Genomic DNA, 18,222 nt, shown 5'->3' on the forward strand with positions numbered 1-18,222 from the left:
TACTCCTTTCTTGGTAGTCATTTCCCATTTTGTATATGCGTATCTGATTGTTCCTTCCTAAGTGGAGTGCTTTGCATTTGTCCTTATTGAATTTCATCCTATTTACTTCAGCCCATTTCTCCAGTTTGTCCAGCTCATTTTGAATTTTAATCCTATCCTTCAAAGCACTTGCAACCCCTCCCAGCTTGGTATCATCTGCAAACTTTATAAGTGTACTCTCTGTGCCATTATGTAAATCACTGATGAAGATAATGAACAGAACCAGACCAAGAACTGATCCCTGCAGGATCCCACTCAATATCCCCTTCCAGCTTGACTGTGAATCACTGATATGACTCTCTGAGAATCAGAGTAGTAGCCGTGTTAGTCTGTATCCGCAAAAAGAAAAGGAGTACTTGTGGCACCTTGGAGACTAACATTTATTTTTTTCTCCACTGAATGCATCTGATGAAGTGAGCTGAGCTCACGAAAGCTTACGCTCAAATAAATTTATTAGTCTCTAAGGTGCCACAAGTACTCCTTTTCTCTCTGGGTATGGTTTTCCAACCAGTTATGCACTCACCTTATAGTAGGTCCATCTAGGTTGAATTTCCCTAGTTTGTTTATGAGAAGGTCATGTGAGACAGTATCAAAAGCCTTACTAAAGTCAAGATATACCACATCTACCATTTCCTCCTCCCCCACCCCCCCATCCACAAGGCTTGTTACCCTGTCAAGCAAAAGCTATCAGGTTGGTTTGACACCATTTGTTCTTGACAAATCCATGCTGACTGTTACTTATTACCTTATTATCTTGGTGTTTGCATATTGATTGCTTAATTATTTGCTCCATTATTTTTCCAAATACTGAAGTTAAGCTGACTGGTTTGTAATTCCCCAGATTGTTCTTATTTCCCTTTTTATAGATAGTCCTGTCGTTTGAGTTCTTTCCCGTCTTCCATGACTTTTCAAAGATAATCGCCAATGGCTCAGATATCTTCTCAGTCAGTTCCTTGAGTATTCTAGGAGGTATTTCATCAGGCCCTGGTGACTTGAAGACATCTAACTTGTCTAAGTAATTTTTAACTTGTTCTTTCCCTATTATAGCCTCTGATCCTACCTCATTATCACTGGTATTCACTATGTTGGATGTCTAACATAGTGAATGCCAGAGAAAATGAGGTAGGATCAGACATTTAGTCTAATGTCCTGCATGTTGCAGGTCATTAAATTCCACCCAAATTCCCTGTGTTGAGCCCAACCAGTTAAACCAAAGTGTTTCAGTCCTCAGGACAATAAATTGTGGTGTGCCACAGGCAGAGGAGAGGAGAGACTGAGGTACCGCCAATGCTCAAGGCCCCTGCAATGGCAGGCAGTAATTTAGGTGAGATGTGCCCAGATGATCCTAGCAGGGAATCTTCACTCCATGCTGCAGAGGAGGTGTGCGGGGGGGGGAGTACCCAAGCTCCCATACTGAGATTCATTCGGCGAATGGTCCCACATTTTCTTTGCTGGTCTTGTACTGCTGGGGACAGTTCCGTGCTGAAAGTCCTCCCATCCAATGAAGTTAGCAGCTTGTCTCAGTTATACCAGTCTGATCCCAGAACAGGGCAAAGACAACTGCCATAAAGTTGCAACAATATAAATAAATGTGACCACTGCTTAAGGAATGTAACTTTAGCCTAACAATGTAATTGCTGTATAGTGACCATAGATGTGCACAGGGTGAGCCAAAATTTCCCAATATCTCTGCAGCATCACCTAGTCAGCTACAGTAAACCGCAACCCAGACTGCATTCAAAGCTGCCAGTTATGGGCCAGCACTGTGCATGCCTTAACTAATTTAGTCCATGAAGCTATTGCAAAACTAACTGAAACTTAAAAATGTGTTCATACATTTCACAGGTATTATACCAAAATCTTTAATATAGTAGTAAAATTTACTATTACAGCCTTCTTTATGATTCTGAATAGGTTTTTTTATGTCTTATTTTTATTCTCCATAGTGTTCTTATAGATCTGAATTTCCAATCAAATCCTGTCCTCAGTCCACTTCAGATTAATGAAATTTGAGCAAAGGAGTAGACTTACAAGTGGATTTTTGTTTTTCATTATCTGTACACTGCAGAAAAGTTTGTCTGGAAGGAAATGTAGGATATTGCTGATAGATTCGGTTATTATTGCATCACATATTCTCTTTGCTATTCCTTTTTACTGGCACAAAAACAGACTAGGAAATTAAGTACTGCTAAAGAAATAAGGAATAAGAAGATTGGGTTGGAGCATATTTTTGAAGTAGCTTTAGATATATGTAAACTACAGGGCATGTTGCACAAATAAGACACTAATTTTTACTCTCAAATCATTGCTATTTGAATATTAATTTTTCATCTGTAAAATCCCTTTCATGCTGAAGGATCTCACAGTAGGGAGGAATTAATGATGAGGAATTCCACTGATGATGTGGAAGTAATCAAGTATACATGCCCCTATGCATACTTAATGCCCATATGTTCCTCATCCTCTAGATAAAGTTCTCAATTAAATGGAGTCTCAAGTCAGACAACTATAATGGAGGGCATGGTAGACAGAGAACCAAAGAAGGAGTCATGGAGAGAATTTAAATGAGAGATGAGGGAAGAGTCTCGTTAGTGTTTGAGATTGTAAACTAGAGGCAATCTAGGAAGATGGGGAGATCCGTCCTTATAGAGTTTCAAAGCTTAGCTTGAATTTCTGCACAGATTCCACATGGACTCCTTTCTCTGAACACTTTTGAAAAATTCAGGGGTTGAAAAATCCTATGGAAACCCTTACATGAAAAACTTCATTAATTTGGAGTTAACATTGAAGGAATCTCTCACTTCAGAGGGTAAAAAACCAAACCAACCCACAAACATTTTAAAATAAATGTATTTTTTGCACAAAAAATATTATCCTAGAAATTTTAAAGCTAAAGTTCTATTTTAATGATACACAAACAACAAACTTTCAGAAGTAGAGACTTGCATCCAAGGCTCACCCAAGGAAACTTATGCATATGCCAGTGATACTGACCTCCTGCCTTACTTCCTTATCTAGAATCAGTTCCTGCATACAGAGTGCTTTCAGGACTGGTCTCTTACTTGGTAATGTGTAGATGATTCCTAAGAGGTTTATTGTAATCTGTTCTGTGTTTAATTTAAATATTGAAGTGGACTGACTTGATATGTAGGGCTTAAATAGTTGCAGTTCATCACTTGCCTAAGTCAGGAGGCTGGGTTTTGCATGCATTATAATGAGACTAAAGGATGCATCTGAAGAAGGATAAGGAGAGTCGGTATGGAATTTTATGGAGAGTATTTTTGATGCATAAGGGTTGGTGTGAGAGTGCACCAGAGGTGTTTGAGGCAGAAGCAGCATGGTGGGGAGTGAAGTCTGGGAAAGCTAATGGAACATTGTCAGTGGTAAACAAGAGGTTAAGTTACACAATCAGTTAACTGGAGCTGGGCAAAGCTGTGAATGTCCATAAGGGTAAATATACAAAGCTTTGATGCAGAGCTGGGGGGGTGGTGGGGGGTGAGCAGAGAGATTCAAAGAGCAGGTTGACATGGTCCGAGCAACAAGCCAAGAAGATGATTATAGCAGCAGAATTTTGAATGGACTTGGGAAGAGTAAGTTTTTAGGCATCAATACATGAGAGTTTTGATGGAATGGCCAGAAGGAGGACTGAATCCTAGACAGGTCATGTAAGAAGCAGCTATGAGATTTCTGTCTGGATGTATGTCTCTAGAGCTAGGGCTGACTCAATGTTGGGATCCAGATTATAACCCTGAGTGACTGAGAAGAAGATATTATTATCTATGGTGATGAAGCAAGGGGAAGAGGAGCGACCAAGAGGTCATGTTTGGCCATGTTGAGTTTAAGTTGATGGCTGGACATCAATCCACAAAGAGATTTCAGAAAGATGGGTAGAGATGTGGGTTTGCATGGAGGAAAGCAGGTCTGGAATGGAGAGAGAGATTTGAGAGTCATCAGCAAAAAGATGACTGGTAAAGTTGTGCAAGTAAATAAGATTGTCTAGTGATGTGTGATATATAGGAGAAAAGAAAGGACAGAGCCCTGTGTGACCCACACCAAAAGTTGGAAAGAAGAAAAGGATGACCACTAACTGTATTGCTGAAGATACAATTAGGCAGGAGGAGGAAGAGGAGAAACCGGAAAGGCTGATTAACAAAGGTAGATGGATTACAGGCTCTGTAAGTTGACCGTGAAGAGGTCATTAGTGACTGACAAGAACAATTTCAGTGGAGTGTGGAAGACAGAATCCAGGGCAGGGGGTGGGAATGGGATAGAACTGGAGGAAAGGAATTCCAGACAGCAGCTGGTGACATACAAGTTTTATATTTTAGCTTTGTGCTCTATATTGAAATGTTATGGGCCGGTTAGTTTAAAAACTATTGAGAAATTATCTGACTTTGTACTAGTTGTCATGTGATCTTATTTACCCACATTGATTTTTTTATTCTAGTTATGTAGAGTCTAATTGACTAGGTGGTGATAAAAGAAATACTGTATTTATAAAAGGTTTCAGAGTAGCAGCCGTGTTAGTCTGTATCCGCAAAAAGCAAAGGAGTACTTGTGGCACCTTAAGGTGCCACAAGTACTCCTTTTCTTTTTGTACTATAAAAGACTCTTTTAATTTAGTGTGTGTGTGTGTGTGTGTGTGTTTCATGTTTCATGAAGTTAAGTGCTTAGTGGAACTGTTTTGATGTACTACGAATATCTAATAACAATGGAAGGGCTGTGAAATGAGTACAGTACCATTCCCCTCTGCCTCACGACTGCTAAAATGTGCATGTAGTCTTTGTGTGCAAGTAAGGAATTAGAAAGTAAGGTGAGCAGAAAATCAGTGAAAGATTATCTGGCTTGAATTGTCTTTCAGACTTTTAAAATAACGTATCCAGCATACTGTACTATCTCTAATGAAAATGCCCTCTAAACGGAGGGGTAGAGTTTTAAATCAGGAAAAGCTGGTCAGTAAGGCTTATTTAAAATTAGGGATCTGATGCACAAATATATGCATTCTTGTCTTCACTCATATGAATAGACCTGTTGGGGTCAAGCCCTTGGTGTTGAGAATGCTGTGCTTTCGACACCTCCTAATGTCAAATGTGCAGGAGAATTTCAGTATGATGTGCTATACCCTGTGTTGGTTCTGAGGAATGGCCATGTGTGTTCTCAAAGGAAAAACTGTTATTTTCACGTGTTCATTGCTGTGAAGAAAATTTGGGGAGAGAATAGGGAGGAGGATTAAGATTAGAATTTAGTTGCAAAACAGAATGGAGGTTAAAATCGAGCTTTTTAAGCCCTGATTCTACAATCAGATCCGTGCAGCAGACCGTTGTGTCCATATAGAGTCCCATTGGGTCTTCCCATATGTAGATCCAGTTGCATAATTGAGGCCTTAGTGTGTGTCACCCCATATGTAAATATCTGGAAAAAAGATAGTAAGACATTTTCCTGCTTTCTGCTCTTATCCTTCCACTCGGAACTCGTTTTTATAGGGGAAAAAGATGTGTGTTCTGTTGTACAGTCCCTGGAGTACTATGCTGTTTCTTGTGGGCAGTGGGGAGTGACTGGCCTTTTTCAGTGAAAGTAACATTTATTTTTAATTAGAGATGTAAAAAATTATATTTAAAAGCAGAAAACCATAATACATAGCATTAAAGGTATGCTATTGTGTATTTACAGTAGTAGTAACATGCAAATGTTTCATGAAAAATTATTTATATCTGAGAAGGATCATTTTAAAAGATTGTATGGAGCTAAATGTTTTTCAGAAGAGAATATTGGAACGCACTGCTCATAAACACAAGACTTCAAAGGAGGAAGGTTAAATTCACACACACAGCCCTTTACAAATGAAAGAACAAAAGCACTATAGAATAAAGTTTGTTGAGATTCATTTACATTTGCATGAAAAACCTCTCAAAGAAAAATTGCAATTGCCTTGGCGTAACAGGCTGAAAATATTTTACGCTAATTGGAGACTGTCTTTTCATAATATGTTCTCTTTGGTTGAGTTTTGATTCTGTGTAGTTTAATTTGTTCCTGCCTCTTAATTTTCATATTTTTTAACGTAACATATTGTGAAGTATTTAAAATACTTCTGCAGTTCTCATTACCAGTTGTGAAATTATCTGCTTGTGTTCCATTGAATGTATTTTTTTTTTCACTCTGGCTAACAACAACAAAAAGTCAGAGCAGTCTATTATATCCTATGAATCCTTCAGATAGTAATGAAGGCTTCGAAGTGTGTTTTTGTGTAAGTTCAAGTATAATAATTTCCTTTTGGTGAATATTTTAAACTCATCATCATCATCATTTTTCTTGTATTCACATATTTAACTTAGTTCTGCAAAAACCTCTGCAGTCTAAATTCATTTTCTTCCCATCTCTCTTTTGCAAAATTAAATTTTTGTCTTGCAACATGAATTAAATGTTGACTATTAGTCACTCACTACACAGGTCAGAGGGATGAAAATGGAGCAGTTGCTACATTGCCTGTTGTACAAAACATTAAGTTACAAATGCAACTCTCATTTTCCCTTCCATAAGGCACTGAGGCGTGAACTGAAGGATAAAGAGCAAACCATTCTGAATGCCATAGACCAGGCACGAGTTTTCCTTGCCGACCAACCAATCGAGGGCCCTGAAGAACCAAGGAAAAACCTGCACTCAAAAACGGGTCAGTTACTGTTTTCTTCATATTTGGAACATGTAAAATGAATGTTGCAACATCAAACCACTTTTTAGGTCCCCAGTATACATTTTATAGCTCATTATTTATGTAGCCTTCTAGAATTTCTAAAGCAATTGGGCATTTCACATCCTACAAATTGATCAAGTATAACCCTCATTGCTTTGTAAATATCCAGTGTTCAATGATGGAAGGAGGAAATGTACAAATAAATCACAGAAGGCTATATTTTATATCAAAAACATTTTGAGGAGGCACATCTGGAATTTTTTGCCTTTCATTATAAACTCAAAATATGGATAACATCAGTGCAATTTTGTATATTCTTGCTTCAATATCAAAGCTATGCACCTGAAATATGATTGTGAAGAATATTGGAACATAAGCCATTAAAATCTGCATATATTACTCTTTGTAAAATATTAACCAAAATAGATTCTGGAATTGCCTGATGAAATATGAAACACATCTGTTCTAGATCAGTTGTCTTTCATCTCTAGGTGGTAATTAAGCTATTTGAATGTTTAACTCTTTAATGACTGCAAGAGTTGACTCATATTTAGCTATTTTCAGGAACCAGAGAAAAAGTAGTAAGTCTATTCATAATTGTTCAAAAGAAAAAAAAAATGTAATAATTGTATAAGTACATAGTACATACAGTAAGTACACCTCTACCCTGATATAACGCGGGTTCTCATACAACGCAATAAAGCTCCAACATGCTGTTCTGAACAGCATGTTAAGGGTGTCAGGCCGGGGCCGAGGGGTTGGATAAGGGGCAGAGGGTCTCGGAGGCGGTCAGGGGCTCTTCCCCCCCCCACCAGGGTCTGGGAGGCAGGAGCTGTGGGGGGGCACTTTTGGGGGACCCGCAGTCCCAGAGTGACCTGGGAGATTAGCGGGGCGCCAGGAGCAGCCCACTTAGCTTCCCTCGCCCCAGCCCCAGCCGTGTCACTCGGGGAGGGGGGCTTGGAGGAAGGGATCCCCCCCTGCACTCACCGGCAGTGGCGGAAGTGGAGCAGCTCGGTTCCAGACCGCTCCACTCCACCAGCTCCTAGCCACGGTGCTCCGTTTCCCGCCGCAGGTGAGTGCGGGACCTTTCCCCAACCCCCCAGTGACACGGCTGGGGTCAGGACAAGGAAAGCAAAGCGGGCTGGGGCTGCGTCACTCCACTTCCTGTCACCAGTGACTGCAGAGGACGTCCTTTCCCCAACCTCCCCGCACTCACCGGTGGCGGGAAGCGGAGCGCCATGGCTGGGAGCTGGCGGAGTGGAGCGGGCTGGTGTCACGTTTCTCCGCTTCCTGCAGCTGCCGGTGAGTGCCTGTCAGGGGGCGATATAATGCGGTCTCACCTATAATGCGGTGAGATTTTTTGTCTCCTGAGGACTGCGTTATATCGGTGTAGAAGTGTATCATATATCTGTGGAGTGAATTCATAATTGTATCTCTTCTGTTATCATGAAATCTTACTGCTGAAAATTGCATTGTAATTGTACTAGAAAAAAACTAGTAATCTGCAGAAATCTGAATTACCATGCAAATGCATATCATTCAGTACTCTATATAATTTGCAAAGTCATTATATGATTATTTCTGGCCTGTGTTAATATTCATTCTCCTGATTTCATACATCCTGTAGAGCCTTCCTAGACGACTTTTCAACTTAATGTTAATTAAAAATAACTAATGTTATAGCAATCTGACTTTACTTTTGTGTAATTTTCTACCACAAAGAGTTTTTTCTTTTCCTCATTTCTGATTCCCTTCTTTGGCTTTGCGTTGCATAGTTTGAATACCTCCTGGTTAAAACAAATGAACCTTTTTTTCGTTGACTAATACTTACTTCTTGGTTGTTATATTAGATCTTATCTCCTGCTATTTTGAAAAATCAGGAGTATGTTATGCAAAATTTGGTAGTTTTGCATCTTATTTGATATGTTGCATATATAATAAATGTGCTGTTTGGCCAACATTGCATGAAGTGTCATGAAGATGAAAATAATATATTCCGATTTTAGCTTTGCTCATTCAGCCAGTCATGAGCTCAACAAATTTTATAACTTACATCTCAAAATGTGTAAAAGTACCCAAATCAATCTGTGCCAAATCATAACACACCACTAGTGCCAGGTGTTTTTTATTCAGCAGTAATTGTCAGGACTTGATTTTTGTAAGCTGGTCAGTGTTGAATGAAAACACGAGAGTGATCTTTAGATGATGATACACATGTTAAATTCTCACAGTACAATATTATGAAAACATAGTATCTTGTAATATTCAAAAGGTAGTGGGGACAGACTAGGAGGTTGGCTGACCATAGTAAACTGCCAAATGATAATTGGCAGGCTGGTGGTCTGAGAGTGTTTTATGAATATCTCCTGTCCACATATCATATTGCAAAAACAGTACCTTGCTGTACGTAGATTCATAGAGTTTGAGCCCAGAAAGAGACCATTGCATCGTCTAGTTTGACCTCCTGTATGTCATAGACAATTCAGTTCTCCCAGGTACCCCTGTATGGAGACCAATAACTTGTGTTTGGCTGCAGTGTATCTTCCAGAAAGGCACCCAGTCTTGATATGAAGACATCAAGAGATGGAGAATCTACCATTTCCCTTGGGAGTTTGTTCCCGTGGTTAATCAGCCCTTAAATTTCTGCCCTATTTCTAATTTGAATTTGTCTGGCTTCAGTTTCCAGACACAGGTTTTTGTTATGCCTTTTTCCACTTTATTAAAGACGCAAATAATCCCATTGATTAAAGTACTATTCTACAGGAGTAGGTGTGGCAGAATCTTGCCTTTAGATCATAGTTTTCAGTGTGCAGTGACTTTCTTTCAGTCTATCAAGCACAATGATATCCAGAAGTAGATTAAAGCCTCTAGGCACTACTCTTATATAGATAATAACAAAATAAGAGTTAGGGTTTTCATCTTTCTTAATGAGAACATGTCTGGTAACCCGCTTCTTGCACTGGGGGCAACACCAGGTGTTTCAGAGTAAGGAGAAAAAAAATCCTCTTCCCCAAAACACACAATTCTAATGCATCATAGCCAATTGTGCAAGGATATACCTGGGATAAATACCCTTATGGTCTGGGTAATATGTGCATGTAGTGAAATGAGAGTTCCAGAATAATGCAAAATGATGACCAACTAATTCCAATATGAGACCAATTCAGTGTCTTCAGTAAACAGTAAAGTACTTGGTAATCTCACTGATCTCTCTCTACATCTGAAAATACACAATAACTACTCAATTAACAAAATTACTATATTTCAAGAATGTGTCATAGATGTTGATGGTATTTTTAAATAGATCCTGTCAGATTTTTTTCCTTTCAGACATTGTCTTTGAAGCGTTCTCTGTTACTCTTTTATGAAAGGCACTTTACAAAGATACATTGAATTATACTATAATTTAGTTTTTGTATTAGATTATTTAGCCTGATATTAGCTAATTTATGCTCAGACTTATGTAAAATGTAATTTCTGTGTAGGCAGGTATTAAGTATTCAACAGTATCTTAGGGCTTGTCTGCAATGGAACATTCAGGCCAGTTAATCTGAATCAACTAAAGGTGAGAATTTAAAGCATGTTAGTTAAACCACATTAATCCCATGTGGACACTTTTGAAGTAAATTAAGATAATCTGAATTAAGGGCAATTTCATTCTGTATGAATATCTCCACAAAAGGATTTAATGAGGTTTAACTAATGCAATATAAATTCATACCCTTATAGATCCAAATTGACTTTCCTCTGTTCCTGTGTAGATAGGACCTCAGATTGCAATATAATAAGGGTGTATGGAACATATGGAAAGGTGATGAGGAAATGCATGTGGAATAATAAGATGAGTAACTTGTGAGGCTTGCGGCTTAGATGAGGACTGAACCTGCACAAGACTGAGGTTATGCTAGTGGACTGGAGAAATTGGTGGAGAAGATCCCTGCTCCCTAGTTGGAAAAGTTTCCTTTTCATTATTACTCAGATGCACAGCCTGTTGGTTCCAGAACTAGTTCTGAGCATTCGGTATAGTGTGAGTGGTCAATACTGTTTCTTATTTCTGACACTCAACAAAAGGTTTGTGTCCACTCATTTACATGTGGATCTCGCCACAGGATCCACACCTTTTTCAGCACAAGATTTGATTACGACAGGGCACTTTATTTGGGACTGTACTTTAAAACCACTCTGAAACTTGCTGCCTGATAGTATGCAGGGTGCCTGTTTTAGAAATATCCTTTATAGAAACCACCTCAACACCAGTGCTCCAACTTCTTTCCTGTTTCCTATTTATTTCCAGATCCAATTTAAGGTTTTTCATATACAACCTTCAGCGGATTGGGTTCTAGTTACTTCAGTGACTGCCTCTATTCTTTTGTGATACTACGATAGTTGAAATTGTCCAAGGCTCGTGGTCTAATACCCTGGGGGTTAAGTGCAAGGAGAACGGAAATGGTGCATTCTCTGCGCTGGGTCCTCAATTGAAAAATTCACTTCCCTTTTCAGTTCACGAGAGCCTGATTCTGTTAACCTTACAGCCACTTAGCGAGGCCTGTTTGCTCCTCTACACTTTCTGTGGAAGGGACGGAATACATTGTTTGAAGGTGTTGGACAAAATTTGGAGGTGAGCCCACACAAATCAGTGTGGGGTTTGCTCAAAGAAAAGATACTTTAAAAAGTCCCTAAACAATTACATCAATTCTTTGTTGTCGGGTGATACATTGTAAGAACAGTACAATACCTGCTCATGCATTACAAGATACCTTATATTAACTCCATTGCTGTATTACATGTAATAAGATCTTGTTATATGTCCTACGATAACAAGTACATTCACTTAGGTTATGATATTAGCTCTGATGCTGTTCCCTTTTAGCGTGTTGGCCTTATGTTGCAACCGTGCAGTAACTGGCCCTTCTGAACACTGAACCTCCATAATCCAGGAAGTTTTAATTTTTTGAGTTCTTTCTTATCCCATCTGTTTTTTCTTCTGATTTCATCTTCATCTCCCCAGGGATCACATCATCACAAAAGAACAAGCCTGTTTCTTGCTTTTGAACTTCTAGTTTCTAAATACAGTAGACTGATAAACCAGCTGCTAGATTTTATAAATCAACAAGATAAGGGCACTGTGAAAATGTTTATATTTTTAGCTTTGTTGTCACTTGTCCATGATATATAGTAAGAAAATTTAGAGGAGTATAATTAACTGCTGGCAGACATTTAGATCAAGAACATAACTCCAATTAGTTTCTCAGATCCAAGAATTATTAGTGAAGTTACAGCCCATGAAAAACACAGAAAAACAGAATGTTAATTTCTTTCCTTGGGCTTCTTAACCACAGATCAACCATATGATCTTCTTGATATGGTAAGCATTCCTGTCCTTAAAATTCAGTTTATGAAGTGTACTATAAAATAAAGTGCTGACAGATCAGGATGATACAGTGAAATTGCGAACATTTCCAGAAGTCTTCAGTCATATCAATGTGCATTGCTAGTGTAGAAAGCTAGTGAAAATGATCAAATCCCCACTTAGTGAGCAATTATTTGGTAGCAAAGGTTATTTTGATGGACACATCACTTTAAATTAATTTAATGTTCACCATCTGTTCTACCTTTAAATTAGAAATGCAAAAATATACCACAGTTGCATCAGAACAATATCATATATCAGTAAATTACATGCATATACTTTAGTTATTCTAGCAGGCATCTGGCATGTGTTCATGTTTCATATATAAATGAAGGGGAACCGCTTTTTTTCTTTTCCTGCTGCCCAATGCAGTGAGATAAATTCCCTGATATAATATTTTTATCCATAGCAAGGAAAAATACAATAAAGGACTTAAGCAAAGTTTTAAAACTTATCATTTTGTCTGATGGGTGGGAATTGAACTGCTGCCTGAAACACCGATTTCTGCCAAAGTACCAGTGCAGCTAGTAACCATACACCTACCAAGATACTGAACCAGCTGGTTGTTAGAAGGCCTGAAAAGCCACTCCCTTCAACCCCAGGTGGTTTACTGTATAAGGGCGTGAGGATGTGCTGAAGAGCTTAAGAATAAGGCACGCACATGCCATTGAAAGTCAATGGAGCATATGCTTTTAAGTCCCTTAGGCTCTTTTGAAAATCTCTCCCTATATTACAATTTCTGGTCTCACCCATCTTTGTCTTTTCTGAAAGCTTCTGTGGAAGAGTGGAGACGTACTAAGGTTACAACTTTATAACTACCAAAGATGTAATGCCTGACTGACTGAGCGGAGGAGGGATATTTAGCCAGGCGTATAGGTCACCAGTTTAAGTTCAGTCTATAGTGGTAAAGTCCAAATTTTTTTACTATATGTTGGCTCTTTGGTGTTCTAGGTGAAGTCGTCTCAAACTCACTAGTGGACAGGTGTGTGACAGATAAACAAGCACAAGAAGTGGCCAGGGATGTAAACACCCTCTTTCCCTATCCAGAGGTGGCATTGGAATCCTGCACATGGCCAAAGAGGAGATTTTTAAAACCGAATTTTGGGCAGCTGGAGTAGGGGAAGTGAGATTTGAACCTGAGGATATAATGGTTATTTTTAGTGTTGTAATATGACAGCAAATAGACCAATTTGTTTACCAGGTGGACCCCAGAATGTTTCCAGAGCAGTATTGATTCCTATAATGTGTACACTGTGCCATGGATACACTAGGAGATTGTAGGGGCAAGGTTGCGAAAATTGGCGAGGAGCTAAGTGGTGGACTGAGTACGTGACTGGACATAAGTGGAGGATGCAGGCAGTTTCGATGAACTTTGTCCGACAGACCCTGCCAAAAGATATTGTAGCATAGCTCAGCATATTTTTGCCTGTAAACAAGTTAGTTTATGTAATAAGCATAAATCATACATATAGAATGTAACCAGCTGTTGACCCCATGTGACTCCAAGATAAGCACGGAGAATATAGCGCTGCAGAGGGCTCCCCCCCGGCGGAGTCCTCCCTGGTCAGCTGTCCTGAATGGCCAAAGTCCCCTGCAGCCCCTCCACGTGTCCTAGGGGCTCCCCGTGCAGATTGGAGCGTAAGTTCTTCCTTCCTTCCTTCAATAAAGCGTAGTTTACTATTCTTAGTCCTGAGTGTCCTCCTTTTGCTGGTATCTCCCCCCCCCAGCCCTCTCAGGCACAGATATGTTACCCAAAAATCCTACCAATGCCATCAACAGCACCAACGGGAATTTTAAGATATGTTTGTACTGCAGTTAGAAACCCACGGCTCACCTGTGCCAGCTGACTTGGCCTCATGAGCCTCGGGCTAAGTGGCTCTTTAATCGCGGCGTAGACACTTGGGCTCAGGCTGCAGACCAAGCTCTGAGACTCTCCCATCTCACAGGGCCCTAAAACCCAGGCTCCAGCCCGAGTCTGAATATCTACACCACAATTAAACAGCCCCTTAGCCCAAGTCCACCTGGCCCAGGCCAGTTGCAGGCATTTAACTGCAGTGTAGATATACTTTTAGTGATCAGGGTTAATTGACACATGCTTGTAAAGACTCCAGAAGTCACCAGAGCTGTGTCAGTACTAGGTCTCCCACCGGTGCTGCTAATAGTGCAGCCGATTAACAGGCTGATTGATGAGAAGGCTTGTGATCATATGTTTTTTATTTTAGTCACCTTTTAACATACCAGTGAGGTGTCTTTAGGGGATGGACAGCTGTCTCTTCCATCATCCTCCGGGAACTGCCAGGCCTGGCCTCTGTGCCACTAAAATTATAGATGGTCTTTGGTGGAGGAACATTAGGCCCTCACACCATTCACCCCCAGTGCATCAGGAAGCAGAACCACATCCTGGGCTGCCTAGAATCACCACCACAGCAGAGGGGTGCTTCTGTCTTGCCTCTTTTCTCCAGATGAATGTCTTGTTCACCGGGGACTGCAGAAAGCAAGGGGTGGCTTAGAGATGCTACCCCAGCTCTGTGCCATCCAAGCTTTCCTCTTACACAGTGGGGAGTCATCGGGACAGGGGAGCAGTTAAAGCTGGCTTTTCAGCTACTCTGCACTGATGAGAGAGTTGGGCCTTACACTTCCATGAAGTTGCTTCCATTTTGCAAAAATATTGTGGCCTGATTTGAAGTCACAACGCTTTTGCAAAATTGAAGCAATTTTTGGTTAAAAAAAAAAAAAAAGTTGAGTACCTTGTACTGGTCACTTGTGTACGTGCTCTCACATGCTCTCTCCTCTGTATCACAGGACCCCTCTTGGCCTACTGGGGAGAGGTGGAACACCTGTCAAAGTCTGTGACCAAAGGAATGCTGCAGAGCACCTGAAGTGCTGTTTCTCTGTAGGGGCGAAGCACTCTGCCTTTCCGGTACTTCCACTGTGCTTGGGAGCCAAGAGACTGGCCCATGAAATTAATCACTTACTAGGTTGGCCCATATGTTTTTAAATTTAAATAATTTTACAGTGCAAAGAATAAAAAGGATAAATAGCTATATTTTTTCTGACTTTCCCTTTTAAAAATAGAAAAGGTTAGGAATAAGCGTTAATATACTTTTCTGACAAGCTCAAAAAATAGTTCTGCTGTGTGAGTTTTCAGCTTAATCTGTAGTAGAGAAGTCTGCTTTTTCCTGTCATAGTAGTTCTCTTTCAGATTTACCTGTTGGTATGTTAATGCAATGGCTGCTGAAGAAGGAAAGCTCTGTGTGGCTTGAAAGCTTGTCTCCTGCACCAACAGAATTTGGTCCAATAAAAGATATCACCTCACCCACTTTCTCTTTCACAGGCCCTGCGACCGACATGGCTTCAACTACACTGCATTTAATATTCAGGGGACGCATGTAGTACTAGCATCCCTCTTCTTTCCCTTTATTGATGACTTTATACTGTTCTTCCCAGAAATACCCACAATATACGAATTCACTCTTCAGATATTCAGTGTTCTTTGCTCCTAGTAATTCATTCATCTCCAGGTTGAAAAAAATTTGTCTTTTATCCTGCAGCCATTTTCCTCATTCTTTATCATTTTTTAATTTTCTTTGATTTCAAGAACTTTCAGTGCTAATCAGAGAAAAACCAAAGGGTTAAGATGAAAATGATCAACTATCTTCACCCCCCCCCCCCAACTATATGCACAGTAGATATATGAATTATGAGAAACTAGTGGCATGCCATGTTATCCCTGCGTGGATGGCTGCTTTGAATTTGCCTAATTGCTACATTTTGTAGTACCCAGTTGCTTCTTATTATCTAAACTTCTTGTTCCTGTAGTACTTTTTGTTATAAGCAAGTTTTCTGCCAGGGTTATTAGAAGCTTGAAGAATATTTTTCATTGGAGTGATGCTAGACATAATTATGTGATGACAATACTGTTGGATTCTTCCGATTATGAACTTGACAGTATCCCATTATGCCTGTTCAAATGCTCTGAAAGTGCTATAATGATGACAGTGTCATTTGCACCCATCACTTTCTGCTGCAAAGACCCACTGAACCGTGGAAGAGAGAACATGTTCTGTATAATTGGGGGAATGGACATTAAATCGGCTCCAGTTCTTCTATGCTGTTTAAAGAGCATAGTAAAGGTAAGGGAAAATAAATTTAATGATTGCTAAGCAGAGAGAGAGAAACCACTAGCTCCTGTCAGGCCCTAAAATGATCACTTTTTCTATTGATTGAGAAATGAAGAAGAATAAGTGCTCAAAAAACCAAGAACTGGTAGAACTAGGAGCAGCTTAACTTCTCTAAAATAAATTTGTAAACAAGCAACATACTGTTCATACATAATATTTTCCTTTTTACATATTGTCCACTCCTTGAAACCTGTTTGCTTGCCTTAATTCTCAAAATAAGTGTTCTAAGGCTCAGTTTCAGAAGTTCACATCCCATTGCAGTTTACCTCCGCTAGACATTTAGAAAAACGTTTGCTATTTTCATCACTTTGTGACAAAAGACGCTTATTGAAATGAAGCAGTTGCAACCAGAGCAGTGGATTTCTTTTTTCTCTTCCCTGATTCCAAGGTCCGTTAATATTTTTCCTCTCTGGTAACCAGATGGTCTGATGATTATAGAGCTTTTTTTACTTTCTGAGCAGCTGCTGAAGTGGAGATAATGTAATAAGAACCATCAAAAAGAGACTGATCAATCAAAAGACAAAAAAAGTAATAAAGAGTGTATGGTGTTTTTGTCACAACATAAAGGAGTTTTGTATCCCTGTGCCAACTTGTTTAATGATGGACTGATGAAAAGATTTCCTAACCCCAGGAAAATTGTCACTGTTAAATCATCTTTTATGAAATCAGGTCTACAGTTCTAGACTATGGAACCAAAGTCACTGCAAATGTATTCTCTGCTTTAAAAAATAAGAGGTTTCTTGTTAACATTTTGGGCTATGACAATGGCAAATATAGTTATGCAAGATGAATTCGTCTCTTAAGTGAATAGAAGTTAAATGATTTTATACCTCATAAAACTAATTATCTGGCTTTATTTCCATAGTAAATGTCTTTGTAAAGCAAGTTGATAAGCACCCCCAAGGGTTTTCTAAAGTTAAATAAAACAGTCTCAACACATTAATACAACAGGTATTTTTTCAAATAAAATGCAATAGTCATGTTTGCACAGTGACAGTGAATTAACAAATAACTTTCACATGCCTTTCAACAGCATCAGGATAATGTTTCTATTTTTATTTCTGTTCAGTTCTGATTCTTACACCTGTCACCGTGGTTTCTAGGTGCCTTCCACACAGTAAGGGATGTGACTAACATCTGTCACGTGTGCTTCTGTTTGGTTTTAGCTAGCAGGACAAACCAAGTAAAAGAATCTTCCTTCTTCTCTTCCCCAACATTTGCCATCACCACCATCTTCTCAGGGTCACCTTATTAGTGTTTTTCCCCCCTTCAGTGTAGAATACTTTTCTGATTTCTGTACCCAATACTGTCATCAAGTGCTGTCATACTTGCTTTCGAATCAGGTTGGAGAATGAGGCCTTTCTTGAGCCTACTGTCAATACCGATCAGCCAACAGCTCTCAGAGAGATTTCCCATTCTTCCAGAGTTGAGGCCAGTTAGCTGGTGGCTTGAGTAGTTCAAATTGTCACTAGCCACCTGACCAAGATAATTAAGTCCCTATATCTCATCACCATTTTATGCAGAGATGTCAGATTATCTCTTATTTAGTTGTTAAATCCTCCAAAGAGGATCATTATCTTTTATCATAAACAATTCTTAGTTTTTAACAGTGTTCAATTTTCTAAATAAAACCTGCAAGTTGTTATACTGTACAGAAAAGTAACTAATTGCAAGTGCATTATTCCAAAAAACCAAATGGAAAGTATTTATTACATTTTGTTTTTTTATCACAGCATCAGTATATTTGGTACACAAGAAATTATTTTTAAATCGTCCCGGGACTTTACGATCAGTAAATTGACTTGTTGTCACTGGATTTTAGTCAATTCAGATTATTTTAGAAAAGCTCATGGCAGTTGTAAACTCTTAACATGAATAATTCCCAAATGAATTAAAATGAAAAC

The 18,222-nt window shown here is 39.3% G+C and overlaps 1 protein-coding gene across 9 annotated transcripts in view; it reads left to right on the forward strand.

The window, feature by feature from the left end:
* UTRN (utrophin) overlaps positions 1–18,222 on the forward strand; it is a 587,274-nt gene that overhangs the window by 421,340 nt on the left and 147,712 nt on the right. For all 9 annotated transcript variants that reach the window (XM_073337527.2, XM_073337525.2, XM_073337526.2 and 6 more), the window contains one exon: positions 6,577–6,706. In XM_073337527.2, coding sequence (XP_073193628.2) covers positions 6,577–6,706 — 130 coding nt within the window. The remainder of the gene's footprint in view (positions 1–6,576; positions 6,707–18,222) is intronic.

Source organism: Lepidochelys kempii, chromosome 3 (genome assembly GCF_965140285.1).
Source record: "Lepidochelys kempii isolate rLepKem1 chromosome 3, rLepKem1.hap1, whole genome shotgun sequence".
NCBI lineage: Eukaryota > Metazoa > Chordata > Testudines > Cheloniidae > Lepidochelys > Lepidochelys kempii.